This window comes from Lethenteron reissneri, chromosome 2 (assembly GCF_015708825.2).
Source record: "Lethenteron reissneri isolate LAM-NWPU_2019-01 chromosome 2, ASM1570882v1, whole genome shotgun sequence".
Classification (NCBI taxonomy): Eukaryota; Metazoa; Chordata; class Hyperoartia; order Petromyzontiformes; family Petromyzontidae; genus Lethenteron; species Lethenteron reissneri.
The window spans coordinates 4,072,957-4,090,134 of NC_083780.1; the positions used below are offsets into that span (position 1 = coordinate 4,072,957).

The following is a 17,178-nucleotide window of genomic DNA, read 5'->3' on the forward strand; positions in this document are numbered from 1 at the left end:
TCACCCGATTCACACACCTGGAATACACTCACCCGATTCACACACATGGAATACACTCATCAGTCTCCCTCACCACTCACTCGTTCTCGCACACAGGACATTTCAATCATGTTTATTGATTACAAATCGAACGCGGATCATTAGCTACAGCTAGCAATTAAATTACCGACAATCAATCAATACATTAAAGCGATCATGGATCACCCCTGGAAGGGCGAGGTTTAGCAATCAATACATTAAAGCGATCATGAACCGCCGCAAAAAAGGAAAGTTTTGGCGGATAAATCCCTATTGCACTACCAGATTAAGGCCAGACGATGGCAGTACAGCAAGACGGTGCATTGGCAGTTGATTTCGCCTCGTATACAATGGGGAATCTCCGGCTTGTTCCCAGATGAAGCCAAAATCTCAATCATCATAGACTCACAGAGACCCACAGACTCGCACAAAGACTCACCGACTCACACTGACACAGGGAGCCACAGAGACATACAGAGTCCCATAGATTAACACAGAACCCACAGACTCACAGAGAGCCACGGTCTCACACAGAGAGGCACAGACTCACACAGAGAAAGGCACAGACTCACACAGAGAAAGGCAGACTCACACAGAGAAAGGCAGACTCACACAGAGAAAGCCACAGACTCACACGGAGAGGCACAGACTCACACAGAGAAAGCCACGGACTCACACAGAGAAAGCCACAGACTTACACAGAGACACAGACTCGCACAGAGAGGCACAGACTCGCACAGAGAGCCACAGACTCGCACAGAGAAAGGCACAGACTCACACAGAGAAAGGCAGACTCACACAGAGAAAGGCAGACTCACACAGAGAAAGCCACAGACTCACACGGAGAGGCACAGACTCATACAGAGAAAGCCACGGACTCACACAGAGAAAGCCACAGACTTACACAGAGACACAGACTCGCACAGAGAGGCACAGACTCGCACAGAGAGCCACAGACTCACACAGAGAAAGCCACAGACTCACACAGAGAAAGCCACAGACTCACACAGAGAGGCACAGACTCACACAGAGCCAGACTCGTGAAGTCAGGTTCTCGTGGGTAATATTAACCAAGTCTCGCTGGTGATGACGTCGTGTTTTGGATGCCTGGTCAAGTAGCCGCGACTTTCAGCAATTCAGGCAGTGACACCGAGAACCCTGTGTGTAGTATAACGCCACGGCGCCCTCCGGCACCCTCGCAAGAGGCAATGACGTCAGTAGTGTTTGGGATGCAGGACCCTGCTGTTGTGTTAATTCGTGTGCCATGAAGAAGGGCCATTGCCCGAAACGTCACCTACTGTATACTCTTGCTTTAAGCCGGCCTCGTAATTAAGATGTCCGTTCTGTGTGATGCCGTCTCGTCCTGCTGTGATGCCGGGCCACACCGTTAGCGTTGAGGACGATTGCCCCGGCGTAGTTTGTGACGTAGCCCGCGTCGGAGCGTCATCTGTTCGGCGCGTGACGTGTTTGCAGTCCCAATCGCTACGAGTCACAGTCGTAGCGATTCTCTCGTCATCACTGCCACCAGCTGCCTCTGTGTGGTGTGCCGTCTCTGTGTCATCTCCGCGATTCCATCTCTGTGCCGTCACTGTCTGTGCGTTGTGCCGACATCTCTCCCGTGGTGTGTCATCTGTGTCGTCTCTGTGCCATCACTGTGTCGTCTCTGTCCCGTCTCTGTGCCATCACTGTCCCTGCGGCGTGCCTCCTTCTCTCCCGCGGCGTGCCGTCTCCGCTCCGTCTCCCTCGCGCCGTGGCCCCGGCACGTCGTAGTAGTCCACGTGTGCGCCGCTGCGGAAGGAGTCTGCCCGCAGCAGGCGCAGCAGCGCACGCGCCGAGTCGCGGGGGTCCACCAGCGTCCCTGCAGCACGAGACTTCTCCAGCCGCCCCCGGAGCCCCGCGTCGCCCGTCTGCACGCACGCCTCCGCCTGCATGTCTGTGTCCATCGGACCTGTGCGGGGGGGGGGGAGGTGAGGGGTTATGAGAAGCGTGATAGCTCCCTTGGTGCCGTCACAAACTCTGTCCTGTTAAGCACGGCTCAACTTGATGACTGATATGGTGAGTATCGTGGTGCGTGTGGTATGGTGATTGAGTAGCACGGGTATCATGGTGAGTCCATTGAGTGTCGTGGTGGGGAGATCGTGGTGTCTGTTGCCCCCTTGTGTTTAAAGCCTCAATCAGTCTCGTGACTATCTCCAGGAAGGGTCTTGCCAAGTTTGTCGCAGTAGGAGGCGGTGTTGCTGCTTTGTGTATAATTCTAGTTGTGTATTTCGCAGTGTAAATGTCGATGGCCACTGTGAGTAAAGCAAACGGCGCATGCGATGTGTGTGGTTAATACACAACGCAGTATTAACGAAGGCAGCCGCTGGATTCGAAGGCAAAACCTGACTGTAGCACAGCAAGTTGGCACAGTAGGGGGCACAGGTGGTGCATCAGCCAGTCATCTCGGTCATCTCGGTCAGTCGACCCGTGGCACCTGGGTCTGTCCCGTGACCTCCTGCCAGCGAGCATTCGACACTTAACGTGGCCTCAAGGTGCACATGGCCTGGCACAAGCGCCGTGGTGACGTCACCGCCACTTAGTGGCGAATGGCGGTTGTTGTTGTTGTTGGATTGAGTGTTGAATGCTGTCGTAAGCAGGGCGACCGCACCAGGAGCGTAGTTAAGGACCCGCACGTGCGGCTCCTCGGTTGCCACGACGACGTGCAGCATGTCTCTGGCTGCGCGTGACGAGCAGTACGGAGCCCAGCTCGGGTACGGAGTGATGGCGCACAGAGAGCTCACGTTAATCACCATGGCAACGCGTCCTACACACACATACACAGCTCACGTTAATCACCATGGCAACGTGTCCTACACACATACATACACAGCTCACGTTAATCACCATGGCAACACGTCCTACACACATACATACACAGCTCACGTTAATCACCATGGCAACGCATCCTACACACATACACACACACAGCTCACAATAATCACCGTAGCAACACGCCCTTCACACAGAGCTCACATTAATCACCGTGGAAATATTGCCCTACACACACACCCCCTCACCCCCTCACATCCTTTCACCTGAGGGACCCTCATCCCCTCCGGTCCCCTCAGCCTCCTCGAGGCCCTGGAACCAGCGTAGTGCGAATGCTGCGAGGAGCAGGGGGGCGGCCACGTTGAGCTGGAGGTGGCGGCACAGGGGGGCCCACTCGGCCGTCGTCACGTCCCTCACGCGCCGGCTCACGTCCCCCAGCGAGCCTTGGGGGGGGGGGGGGGGGTGGGGAAGGTCCAGAGGTCGCAAACGGGTTTTGATTCCGCTCCCGATTAGGATGCCTGTGTGGAGTTTGTGTCTCTCCCTGTTCTGCAGTGAGAGTGTGGAGCGACACAGTGAGCGGAGCGCGGGCGGCTAAAACTCAGCAAGTTGGCGCAGTGGGGAGCACAGGTGGTGCATCGTCCAGTCATTTAGGTCAAATAACCCATGGCACCTCGGTCTGTCCCATCATCCCCTGTCAGGAGTGAACCTTCAGCACTTCACGAGGCGCTTGTGCGCCGTGGTGACGTCACCACTTGGTGGTGACGTCACCACCACTTGGTGGTGAACGGCGGTTGTTGTCGCGTGTGAATGTGTGCAAGTGTAGTTGTGTATAACAACAACAACCGCCATTCGCCACTAAGTGGCGGTGACGTCACCACGATGCTTGTGCCAGGCCATGTGCACCTTGAGGCCACGTGAAGTGTCGAACGCCCGCTGGCAGGAGGTCACGGGGCAAACCCAGGTGCCACGGGTCGACTGACCGAGATGACTCACACATTCACACACAAAGGCGGTCGGGCACGATGCTGGTCACCCACCCTGATCTGTACCATTCTGGCCTACAGAGGTGCTTGCCGGGGATCTTTGACTGTGGTACCAACTGAGCTACCGTGACGCTGGCACACAACGGCTGCTCTTGCGAATGACGTCACTGGGATCCTTCAGGTCCTCTGCGAGTCGAGCAGACGCCGTTTGTTGTTATGATGTTCAGGGTTAACGCACGCAACCGCGGCGGCCATTCCGGTTAATAAGCCGTGAACCTCTGGGCCAAGCGGTAAAACGAGCTGCGGCCGGGTCACTGCGTAACCGCACCCCCATTGGCGCAAAGCCAGGGGTGGTAATTCAACATTCCCATGGCAGGGGCGAGAATGCCCATCCCAGGAACAGGCCAGACCCAGCACGGATCAGTGGTGACGCGGCGGTGTGTGGGGCGTCCCCTACCGGCGTTGTTCAGCACCAGCAGCCGCCTGTATCGACCCGGCTCCTGGGTCCTGAGAGCCGCCTCCAGCGCCTGGAGGCCCTCGGGGCCCTCCAGGTCAGCGGCCACGCACAGCAGGCGCAGGCAGCCCCCAGGGCAGCTCACCAACAGGGATCCCTTCTCCTCTTGGGGTCCCCTTTCCTCCCGGGGCTCGCCCCCCACGCACCCCTGCCCCCCTGGCTCCTGCGGGGGCCCCCCGTGCCGCTGGGCGAGGAGGCGGTGGGCCAGGAGGCGCAGGGGCTCCAGGGAGCGCGCCGAGAGGAGGAGGAGGGAGCCGGGGCCCAGGATCTCGGCACTCAGCAGCTCTGCGAAGGCCGCTCCGAACCCCCGCGAGGCCCCCGTGAGGACGCAGAGCCAGGGGCCTGCGGGGCACCGCACCGTGATACCGCGTCACTCAATCACCACGATACTCACCATGATACCACGTCCGTCAAACACCACGATACTTACCATGACATTCAATCACGCACCATGATACCGCGTCCCTCAATCACCACCATACTCACCACGACATTCAATCACTCACCATGATACCACGTTGCTCAAACACCATAGCACACTCACCACCATACTCAATAACCATGATACGATACTCAATCACACACCATACTCACCAGGAGATTCAGTCATTCACCATGATGAGACTCACCCAGAGGTCGCAATCGGGTACCCGATACCCGGCTACCCGTACCCAGCCGGGTACGGGTACCCATTTACGACCCTGGTGCGGCCGGGTACGGGTAGGCCGTGAGTCACTGGTGAGTAACCGTTTGTCACTCATTTCCCAACGTCTTGTCTCTTCTCACAATTCAAGTTCCTAGAATCAACCCACCCGCGCCTGCAACATGGCTTCATCCCAGAGGTCGCAATCGGGTACCCGATAACCATACCCTACCCGATACCCGGCTACCCATAGCCGGCCGGGTATCGGGTACGGGTACCCGTACCCGGACCCTACCCGGCCGGGTACGGGTACCCGTTTGAGACCCTGGTGCGGCCGGGTACGGGTAAGGAATCAAAACCCGTTTGCGACCTCTGCACTCACCACGAGTCTCTTTCACCACAATATTCACCACAATTTCAAGTGACCACGTGAGTAGGGCTGGAAATGGGGAGAAATTACTCGAGGGGGGAATTCTCTCGTAGTTTCTTGGAGATTCATGATTCCCACCCACCCCCATCTGAGAAGAGGAGCTTCGGTCCGTGTGGGTCTCTGAGCGTGTCCGTGGGTCTCTGTGTATGTCTGTCGGTCTCTGCACTTTTGTGAGTCCCGATAGATGTCTGTGGGTCCCTATGTGCGTCTGTGGGTCTCTGAGCCCGTGTGAATTTATGTGCATGTCTGTGGGTCTCTGTGTGAGTCTGTGGGTCTCTGTGTGAGTCTGTGGGTCTCTGTGTGAGTCTGTGGGTCTCTGTGTGAGTCTGTGGGTCTCTGTGTGTGAGTCTGTGGGTCTCTCTGTGTGAGTCTGTGGGTCTCTGTGTGAGTCTGTGGGTCTCTGTGCGTGTCTGTGGGTCTCTGTGCGTGTCTGTGGGTCTCTGTGCGTGTCTGTGGGTCTCTGTGCGTGTCTGTGGGTCTCTGTGTGTGTCTGTGGGTCTCTGTGCGTGTCTGTGGATATGTGTGCGTGTCTGTGGGTCCCTGTGCGTGTCTGTGGGTCTCTGTGCGTCTCTGTGCGTGTCTGTGCGTCTCTGTGCGTGTCTGTGGGTCTCTGTGCGTGTCTGTGGGTCTCTGTGCATGTCTGTGGGTCTCTGTGCGTGTCTGTGGGTCTCTGTGCAAGGTTTCTGTGGGTGTCTGTGCGTGTCTGTGGGTCTCTGCGTGTCTGTGGGTCTCTGCATGTCTGTGGGTCTCTGTGCGTGTCTGTGGGTCTCTGTGCGAGTCTGTGGGTCTCTGTGCGTGTCTGTGGGTTTCTGTGCGTGTCTGTGGGTTTCTGTGCGGGTCTGTGGGTGTCTGTGGGTCGCTGTGCGTGTCTGTGGGTCTCTGTGCGGGTCTGTGGGTGTATGTGGGTCTCTGTGCGTGTCTGTGGGTCTCTGTGCGTGTCTGTGGGTTTCTGTGCGTGTCTGTGGGTCTCTGTGCGTGTCTGTGGGTCTTTGTGTGTCTGTGGGTCTCTATGCGTGTCTGTGGGTCTCTGTGCGAGTCTGTGGGTCTCTGTGCAAGGTTTCTGTGGGTCTCTGTGCATGTCTGTGGGTTTCTATGCGAGTATGTGGGTCTCTGTGCGTGTCTGTGGATATGTGTGCGAGTCTGTGGGTCTCTGTGCAAGGTTTCTGTGGGTCTCTGTGCGTGTCTATGGGTCTCTGTGTGAGTCTGTGGGTCTCTATGTGTAGGGCTGTTACAGAGGGGCTGTTTGTGTAGGGCTGTTTGCATGGGAGCTAACGGATAACAAACACAGTGGGCGGGGACTCCGTGAGCACACGGGGTGGTGGCCGCAACGACGTCCGCACTGGACGGCGTGAGGGGGGTTTCGATCCTCTAGGGGGGTATAAAAAGGGATGAGCCAGAGAGCTCGGGGTTGAGTCTTAGAGTAGTAAAAGGAAGACGGAAGACCGGCCAGATAGGCCCTGGACTCCCCCTGGGACGCCGCCCTTGTAAGGGCAGCACAGGCTGGAGCCAGTGGCGTGGTCCCGGAACCAGAGTTAGTCCTCTGGGATTCCGGGTACCGTAGCCCGACTGACCAGTGTCGGGCCAGACAGCCTCCCCTAGCCCGTTAGTGGAGGACTCGGCTAGGAAGGCTAGCTAGAGGTGAATTCCCAGTTATACGGGTGAGGGGGCCGATACATCCCTCCAGTGCTGTACGACATTGTGTAATAAATACGGTGTGCCTTACTACGGTGTCCACGCGTCTTCAAGAGTACTTCATCTGGCGTCAGAAGAACTAAGAACATGGACACGCGCCAATCAGCTCGAGCCAAAGTACAGCAAATGGAAGACGCCGCCGAAATTGTCGAGCCCGAGATGGCTCAACAAGACAACGTGCAGCCGGGGCCGGACGCGTTCTTACCGGAGCGTCGGCATGAAGAGGAGCCGCGGACAGACGACCTGAGGCTGGCTCACGAGAGGCTGGCTGAACTGCTCTACGCCGCTGCCGCCACGCTAGAAAACATCACACGGCTGGGGGCTGGTGGTCCACCGCAGGGCGAGGGGAGCCGCCGTCCGGAGCGCCTTCCCGCCATTTCCGAAGATTCAAACTTCGAATTTCCCGCCATCGACGCGGCGACCGCTAGGGGCGTGGCCAACCTCAACCTGGGGTCCGACATCGGCCGCGCTGGGGCTGCCGCGTCAACGACGGAGGAGGGCGCGTCATCAAGGCTGCGACAGGCGATACCATCTGCCGTTCGCGCCGAGACACAGCCGAGTCGGGGAGACAGCAGCCCACGGGACTCCACGGCAACCGCTGCGCTGCACCAAAGGCTGCCTCCGCTTAAAGAATTCGTGGGCGCAGAGGGCGACTGGGGCGGCTTCCAAAGACGCTTCCTCGCCCACCAAGAAATGGCCAAATGGACAGACGCTGAAGCTCTCAGCGCGCTGCCGGCGCTCCTCGACGGCGACGCGCTCGCCGCCCTCACATCGGCGCCGAAGGAGAAGCGCTCTACGCTGCCGATGGCGCTGCAGCTGCTGGCCGGAGTCTACGGGCCTTCCGCGGAGTGTAGGCAGCAGTTCTACGACCGCCAGCGGGGCGCGAAGGAGTCGCCGCTGGCTTACAGAACAAGCCTCCTGGCGTTGGCCAAGACAGCCTTTCCTCGCATGGACGAGGACGGGGTCGACGCCATGGTAACTGAGAAAATCCTCCTGCTAGCAGACGACCTGGACATCGCCGTCGTGGCACAGGAGGATACAGAGATGACTTCTCTACAAGCGGCGCGATTCCTCCACGCCAACTTGCTGTCGCAGCGGCGGAAGGCCAGCAGGGCAGCGGCTGGGCGTGCGGTGGCGGCAGCCACCCTCCCGGCGGAGGAGGTCTTCGCCGTCAACCACCGTCGGCAGCAGGGGACGGGAGCACGGCCGGGCCGGGATGGGTCGAGCCGCTTCGACCGTCCGTCATCGCCGCCGCCGCTTCCGCGCTGCTTCAACTGCGGCGTCCGGGGCCATGTCGCCTCGGGATGCCGCTCTCCCCAACAGCGTGGGACGACGCCTCGCCAGGACGCCGGGCCTCCTCCTCCTCCCAAGCTTCATCAGCATGATCCGGCGAGTCGCGACACCACACATGTTTGGCCAACACACACACCTGTCGCACACTCTCGCATCGCAACGAATGGGGGGACGACGTCGCATCGCGACGGGCCGGCGCGTACCACTGTGGGGACTCGAATTGAGCCCGGGCAGTGGTCCGCGTTGGCCCATCGCGTTGTGGCCGCATCGTCAGGGTCGTCGGCCGTCGTGGGACTTATTGACGGGGTTGAGGTACGCATCCTGGTTGACACGGGGGCATCGGCGACCATTATTTCCGAATTGATTTACAACATTTTGCCTGTCCAAAGCCGTCCCTTACTACCAGTTAATGTCCCATTCTATGCGGCGAATGGGGGCTCCCTGGGTATTATTGGACAAATTCGAGCGCAAATTTGTATCGGGGATATCAAATTATCAGGCCCGATTTTTGTTTCCTCCTCACTGGCGGTTCCGTGCCTGCTGGGGACGGACTTCTTGGGTAAAATGCCGATCCGTATTTTAATAGACCAGGGATGTATTGAGCTCCCGTCGGGACGGCGCATGGCGTTTTTACCCTCCCCTTCGGTGATTCGGACGGCGTTCGTAACTATACCAGCGTCCGTCGTCGAAACCGTTCGTGTGCCGCCGGGGGCTCAGATGTTAGTACCTCTAAAACTTCGTCGGCCCTTCGCAGAGGGTATCGGGGCCCAGGGGATCCTGTTGGGACCGTCTAGGGCCGGGGTTAGTGGACCGCATTTGATTCCGGCCCTGACCGTTGTGAGGGGAGATGGGGACCCTTTCATCGCGGTCCTCAATGTGGGATCGCAACCTGTTGTGGTTCCTCGAGGGACGGTGCTTGCGCACGCGACGCCGATGCCCTGCGAGGAACCAGTTGCGAATCATGTCGGCACCACCACCCGACTGCACCCACATTCGGACAGCGATGACGGGTGGCTCGACGCGCTTTGTGCGGGATCGACGGACCTGTCAAATTCAGAGCGCCAACAGCTTAGATCACTACTGCAGGAATTTTCCGACGTTTTTAGTCGAAATAAATATGATTTGGGTTGCACTCATCTGCTGCGTCACCATATTGACACGGGTGACAGCGCGCCAATTCGCCAAAATCCGTTTCGGTTGAGTCCCGCCGAAAAGGACCATGTCAAATTGGCTGTGGATGACATGTTAGCCGCCGACATCATTTCTCCCTCTACCAGCCCTTGGGGAGCGCCGATCGTCCTGGTTAAAAACCAGGACGGCTCGTTGCGGTTTTGCGTTGATTTTCGGCGCCTTAACAAAATCTCGGTTGCCGACGCATACCCGGTCCCACGGATGGACGAATCGCTGGACGCCTTGGCGGGAGCGCGATTTTTCTCCACGCTGGATTTACTTTCGGGATTCTGGCAGCTTCCTCTGGATGATGAATCGAAACCTAAAACTGCTTTCCGTACACTGCACGGCCTGTTCCAATTCAACCGGTTGCCGATGGGCTTACACTCAGCGCCGGCAACCTTCCAACGTTTGATGGAATTGGTTTTGGCTGGATTGCAATGGGAGTCGTGCCTGATTTATTTGGATGATGTTATTGTCTTCGCTAAAACTTTTGATGAACATCTCCAGAGGTTGCGGGCGGTTTTCCTAAAGATGCGGGCTGCTAATTTGAAGTTCAAGCCCCAAAAGTGTCATTTGTTACGCGATTCCGTGCGTTATTTGGGGCACATCGTAGGGCGCTCGGGTATTGCTACCGATCCCGCCAAAACGCAGTGTGTCAGCTCCTGGCCAACTCCCACCACGGTGGGAGAGGTCAGGAGTTTCGTCGGCTTCGCGTCATATTAGACGGTTCGTCGCCGACTTTGCAACAATTGCCAAACCCCTACACGCATTAACATCAAAGGGGGTTCGGTTCCACTGGGGTCAAGAGGAGGAGGCTGCTTTTTGCTCCCTTCGGGACGCCTTGGTAAAAGCTCCTCCCTTGATCTACCCCGATTTTTCAAAGCCGTTCCTGCTCGACACCGATGCGAGCAACACGGGTATTGGGGGCGTGCTTTCCCAGGTGGTTGACGGCGTCGAACGGGTGGTTGCGTACGGCAGTCGGGTGTTGTCTCAAGCAGAGCAAAGATATTGTGTTACCCGCAGAGAACTGTTGGCAATTGTCTATTTCATCCAACAGTATCGCCCATATCTGTACGGTCGGCGTTTCACCGTCCGCACAGATCATGCGGCACTGCAGTACGCCCTGCGAGTTCAACAGCCATCGGGACAATTGTCCCGATGGTTGGAGATCCTCCAGGATTTTGATTTTGACACCACATACCGTAAGGGCGTCCGCCACACCAACGCGGACGCTCTGTCGCGCATGCCAACCACCTCGGAATGCGCGTGCCTCCTGGGGTCGGGACGTTGCAAACCAGCAGGGGACGGGTCGGTTCCGGGCCTTGCGGCCGCCGCCGACAGCGGGACAGTTGTTCTGAATTCCATTGAACAACAAGGGAAAGATTCCCTGCTGGGTTTGCACATTCAGGAATGGGGGCGCCTCCAGATGGAGGATACCTCCCTCCTCGCGTTGCGTCGTCGCGCCGGGGAGGCAGGGCGGGGATCGGGTGATGCCGACGCATGGGAAATGCACGGGGGGTTGCTGTTGCACTGGGACGGAAAATCCCACCGACACCGGCTGGTGGTCCCTTCGGGCTTACGGGGTAGGGTGGTGTGGGCTGCTCATGAGCGCCTCCTCCACCTGGGTACCCAAAAGACCCTCGCCTTGCTCCAGCGTGATTTCTTTTGGCAAGGCATGACAAGGGATGTCTCTGATCTGTTGGCTTCATGCCCGCGGTGTGCACAGCGAAAACCACCAGCGCGAGAATCTAACCCGCCCTTGCAGTCTATCAGGGTCTCCAGAGTAAACGAACTTGTCGCGCTGGATATTCTGGGCCCATTCCCCGCCACCCCTAGGGGAAACAGATACTTGTTAACCGGGGTCGAGTATTTTACGCGCTGGCCTATGGCCTGGCCCCTGGCCAATCAGTCGGCAGCAGCCATCGTCGACGCCTTTGTCCAAGGCTATGTCATGGACAAAGGTGCCCCGGAGCGGCTGCTGACCGACCAGGGTAGAAATTTTTCGGGAAAACTCCTCCAACAGGTTTGTGAGCTCCTAGGAACGAAAAAGATTCGTACTTCCCCCTATCACCCGCAAACTGACGGGATGGTCGAGCGTCTGCATCGTACCATCTCGTCTATGTTATCACAGCAGGTTTCGGACTCACAGACTGATTGGGACTTGAAAATCCAAGGGGTCTTGGCAGCATACAGATTGGCCCCCCATGCTGCAACGGGATTTTCGCCATTCTTCCTCATGTATGGGCGCGACCCTGACCCACCCATTCGGGCGCAGCTGCAGATCCCCACACCACTGGGTAAAACTACATTAATTGACCATGTCAAATTCAACCTTGAAAAATTGACTGAGGCACGGGATGCTGCCATGTTAAATTCGGAACAGCGTCAAAAAGCAAACGAGCGCCTCAGACTGGGTCGCGCGCACGTGCTGCAGTGGAAGCCGGGGGACAGAGCATGGCTGCACTGCCCCCAGGTACCGCTCGCAACATCCCCTAAACTGGCGCGGCCGTGGAGGGGGCCTGTAGAGGTGGTCGAGGTTCTGCGGCCTCAGTGTGTTCGCATCAAATGGGGGAAGCGCCGGTGGTTTGTGCACCCCTCGAGGCTAAAACCATTCGTTGCGGTGCGAGGCCCCACTCCACACACGCGTGGCCAAACATGTGGGGGGTCGGCCGACTCAAAGGGTCCGTCCTCACTGCCCTCGCCTGACGTGTCGCCGGCTGTCCCACCCACAGGTGCACCGGGACTGACGAGCTCGCACCCACCTACTGCTGCGAGGGATGCCGAGGGTCTCGCGACGTCAGACGCGGACTCTATACAAAATGAACAACCGCCACCGGCGGGTTCGCCACCCGGGATTGCCCCGTGTGACGGGCCTGCAGCAAGGACACGCGCAAAAATGCGCAGACTCTTATAATGCATTGGACGAACACTTTATTCTCTTACGTACGGTTGCGTGGTGCTGCGTCGGTGGGGAGCTCCTACCACATTTTTTTTGTTGTGTTGCATGCGTGCTAGGAGTTCTCTGCTAAACCTGTATATACGTCGCTCTTACGGTATTCGTATTTATTCAGGGGGGGTGCGTCGGATTGTTCCCTTCGGGGTTGTGGGTTTTGTTGTTGTTGTCGTTGTTGTTGTTGTTGTTGTTCCCTTCATGTTATCGTTAAAAACGTTTTTTTAAGGCACACGCGGGGATCCAGGGGTTAAATAACTTTTATTGAAGTTGTTGCAGCCGGGACGGCTGCGAGCTGTACAGGGGGGGGTGATGTAGGGCTGTTACAGAGGGGCTGTTTGTGTAGGGCTGTTTGCATGGGAGCTAACGGATAACAAACACAGTGGGCGGGGACTCCGTGAGCACACGGGGTGGTGGCCGCAACGACGTCCGCACTGGACGGCGTGAGGGGGGTTTCGATCCTCTAGGGGGGTATAAAAAGGGATGAGCCAGAGAGCTCGGGGTTGAGTCTTAGAGTAGTAAAAGGAAGACGGAAGACCGGCCAGATAGGCCCTGGACTCCCCCTGGGACGCCGCCCTTGTAAGGGCAGCACAGGCTGGAGCCAGTGGCGTGGTCCCGGAACCAGAGTTAGTCCTCTGGGATTCCGGGTACCGTAGCCCGACTGACCAGTGTCGGGCCAGACAGCCTCCCCTAGCCCGTTAGTGGAGGACTCGGCTAGGAAGGCTAGCTAGAGGTGAATTCCCAGTTATACGGGTGAGGGGGCCGATACATCCCTCCAGTGCTGTACGACATTGTGTAATAAATACGGTGTGCCTTACTACGGTGTCCACGCGTCTTCAAGAGTACTTCATATGCAAGGTTTCTGTGGGTTTCTATGCAAGGTTTCTGTGGGTCTCTGTGCATGTCTGTGGGTCTCTGTGAGTCTCTGTGCGTGTCTGTGGGTCTCTGTGCGTGTCTGTGGGTCTCTGTGCGTGTCTGTGGGTCTCTGTGCGAGTCTGTGGGTCTCTCTGCGTGTCTGTGGGTCTCTGTGCAAGGTTTCTGTGGGTCTCTGTGAATGTCTGTGGGTCTCTGTGGGTCTCTGTGCGTGCCTGTGGGTCTCTGTGCGTGTCTGTGGGTCGCTGTACGTGTCTGTGGGTCTCTATGCAAGGTTTCTGTGGGTCTCTGTGCGTGTCTGTGGGTCTCTGTGCGTGTCTGTGGGTCTCTGTGCGTGTCTGTGGGTCTTTAAATAACTTTATATACACACGTGAAATAAGTTACGTGGACTATGGAAGGCGAGGACATGTAATGAAGGCGTCTACAAACATTACACTGGTGACATACAGAGAGATAGCAACAGGCACGCGCTCATTGCGCAATCAGAGGGGAGGCTGAGCTCGTGGCTGCCTCACCTCTCGTCTGTCCTCGTGTTTGCAGCGGAGCTCCGCAAAAATTTGGCGATTTTGACGATAAAAATGATTGGAATCGTACAGAAATGACATTCACGACACAGATCAGTGGGAAAAATCGTAACATTTACTTTGTTTACTTTTCGCAACAGCTATTTCCATCGGAGCATGACAGGCGACTGATGATGGATATCGGTCGCCTACGCGTTCGTCTGCTGTCAATAGGGGGCTTGCGTGCAATCCCAGACTTTAGTCATTTTGTACTTTCACCGTTTGCCGATTTCCTAATTGTCACCGTGATGGGTCTTCGTGATAACGGACGTCACGAGGCTCACCACACCACGTGCCACTCACCCCCAAACTCACCCCCAAACTCACCCTCAAACTCACCCTCAAACTCACCAAAACACCCTCAAACTCACCCCCAAACTCACCCTCAAACTCACCAAAACACCCTCAAACTCACCCCCAAACTCCCTCAAACTCACCCCCAAACTCACCAAAAACACCCTCAAACTCACCCTCAAACTCACCCCCAAACACACCCCCAAACTCACCAAAAACACCCTCAAACTCACCCTCAAAATCACCCCCAAACGCACCCTCAAACACACCCCCAAACTCACCAAAACACCCTCAAACTCACCCTCAAACTCACCCCCAAACTCACCCCCAAACACCCCCAAACTCACCAAATATCCTCAAAACAGCCATGTGGGGCACGTGCAAGGGTGGGCAACACCACGCCTGGCCGCCTTTGTCTCTCCCCATTAGTGGCGATGTTTACACACCCCACACCAGCTACTGTACTCATTTGAGGCCGAGTCGACCTAGGAGAGGCCCGGGACCGGTTCGGAAAATCGTCACTGCACGCGATTCGAACTGGGGCCCGTCTGGTTCGGAGCGTAGCGTGCGGACCGTGACAACTGCAACAAAAACTCGCACAACCTCCACGCGTAGCCCACACACACAACCTCCACGTGCAGCCCACACGCACAACCTCCACGCGTAGCCCACACACACAACCTCCACGTGCAGCCCACACGCACAACCTCCACGCGTAGCCCACACACACAACCTCCACGTGCAGCCCACACGCACAACCTCCACGCGTAGCCCACACACACAACCTCCATGTGTAGCCCACTCACACAACCTCCATGCGTAGCCCACACACACAACCTCCATGTGTAGCCCACACACACAGCCTCCATGTGTAGCCCACACACACAACCTCCATGTGTAGCCCACACACACAGCCTCCATGTGTAGCCCACACACACAACCTCCACGCGTAGCCCACACACACAACCTCCATGTGTAGCCCACACACACAGCCTCCATGTGTAGCCCACACACACAACCTCCATGTGTAGCCCACACGCACAACCTCCACGCCTCGCCCACACACACAACCTCCATGTGTAGCCCACACACACAACCTCCACGCCTCGCCCACACACACAACCTCCATGTGTAGCCCACACGCACAACCTCCACGCCTCGCCCACACACACAGCCTCCATGTGTAGCCCACACACACAACCTCCATGTGTAGCCCACACGCACAACCTCCACGCCTCGCCCACACACACAACCTCCATGTGTAGCCCACACACACAACCTCCACGCCTTGCCCACACACACAACCTCCATGTGTAGCCCACACACACAACCTCCATGTGTAGCCCACACACACAACCTCCACGTGTAGCCCACACACACAACCTCCATGTGTAGCCCACACACACAGCCTCCATGTGTAGCCCACACACACAACCTCCATGTGTAGCCCACACACACAACCTCCATGTGTAGCCCACACGCACAACCTCCATGTGTTGCCCACACGCACAACCTCCACGCCTCGCCCACACACACAACCTCCATGTGTTGCCCACACGCACAACCTCCACGCCTCGCCCACACACACAACCTCCATGTGTTGCCCACACACACAACCTCCACGCCTCGCCCACACGCACAACCTCCATGTGTTGCCCACACACACAACCTCCACGCCTCGCCCACACACACAACCTCCATGTGTTGCCCACACACACAACCTCCACGCCTCGCCCACACACACAACCTCCATGTGTTGCCCACACACACAACCTCCACGCGTCGCCCACACACACAACCTCCACGTGGTTACCCCGAGGGAGCGAGGCGGCGGACTCCGTCTCACTCATCGCGACTTGTTCGCCTTGCTGCTGCTGACTGATGGCGACCAAGCACGGGGGCCTGTGCGGGCGGGGCGGGGTGGGGCGGACGGGCTGGGTGGGGTGGGGTGGGCAAGCGCAGGGCGGGGTGGGCGGGGCGTATGAGCGCGGGGTGGGGCGGGTGGGCGGGGCGTACGAGCGCGGGGTGGGGCGGGCGGGGCGTGCGGGTGGGGCGGAGTGAATGGGCGGGGCGTGCGTGCACGAGACGGGTAGGCGGGGCGAATGGGCGGGGGGGACGAGCGCGGGGTGGGGTGGGGCGGGCGGGGTGGGCGGGGCGTACGGGCGGGGTGGGCGGAGTCTGTGAGACCCCCTCCACCCCCCCCTAGCCCCGCCTCTCTACGCCCCCCTCCCCCCTCCCCCATCGCTACGGGTCACGGGGCGTAACGGTTCCACCTCCATAACGGACTTTGCTACCCCCAACAACACCGCAACAATAACACCGCAACTATGCAACTACGACAATAATAATAATGCAACCACAATAATAATACAACCACAACAATAACACCACAATAATAACACCACAACAATACAACCACACCAATACAACCACAATAATACCACCACAATAATAACACCAAAACAATACAACCACAATAATAACACCACAACAATACAACCACAACAATACAACCACAATAATAACACCACAACAATACAACCACAACAATACAACCACAATAATAACACCACAATAATAACAACACAACCACAATAATAACACCACAATAATAACAACACAACCACAATAATAACACCACAATAATAACACAACCACAATAATAACACCATAATAATAACAGCACAATAATACAACCACGACAATAACACCACAACCACAATAATAACACCACAACACAACCACCACTGACGCCACAACACCGACCATGCACACTCACTCACACCCCACGCTGCTGCCGCTGCTGCTCGTGCTGCTGCTCGTGCTCGCCCCCCCCACCAGCGTGGCCCCCCCCCCGGCTGCCCCTCCCCGCTGCCCCGCCACGCTGAGCTTCGTGAGCGCCGCCTTCCTCAGCGGCTCCGCCATGGAGCTGCCCTGCCGCTGC

At 57.5% G+C, this 17,178-nt stretch overlaps 1 protein-coding gene across 2 annotated transcripts; it reads right to left on the reverse strand.

The window, feature by feature from the left end:
- Positions 1–96: 96 nt before the first annotated feature.
- Positions 97–17,172, reverse strand: LOC133342535 (sepiapterin reductase-like). 2 transcript variants are annotated; one of them, XM_061551702.1, is made up of 5 exons: positions 17,018–17,172; positions 4,267–4,665; positions 3,093–3,269; positions 2,666–2,821; positions 97–1,966 (listed from the first exon to the last, which is right to left on the reverse strand). In XM_061551702.1, the coding sequence occupies exons 1-5, from the start codon at positions 17,157–17,159 to the stop codon at positions 1,701–1,703; spliced, it is 1,140 nt and encodes a 379-aa protein (XP_061407686.1). In that variant the 5' UTR covers positions 17,160–17,172; the 3' UTR covers positions 97–1,700. The 2 variants fall into 2 exon arrangements, with proteins under 2 accessions (XP_061407686.1, XP_061407694.1); XM_061551710.1 differs by lacking the exon at positions 17,018–17,172 and adding an exon at positions 16,048–16,154.
- Between the last annotated feature and the right edge of the window lie 6 nt (positions 17,173–17,178).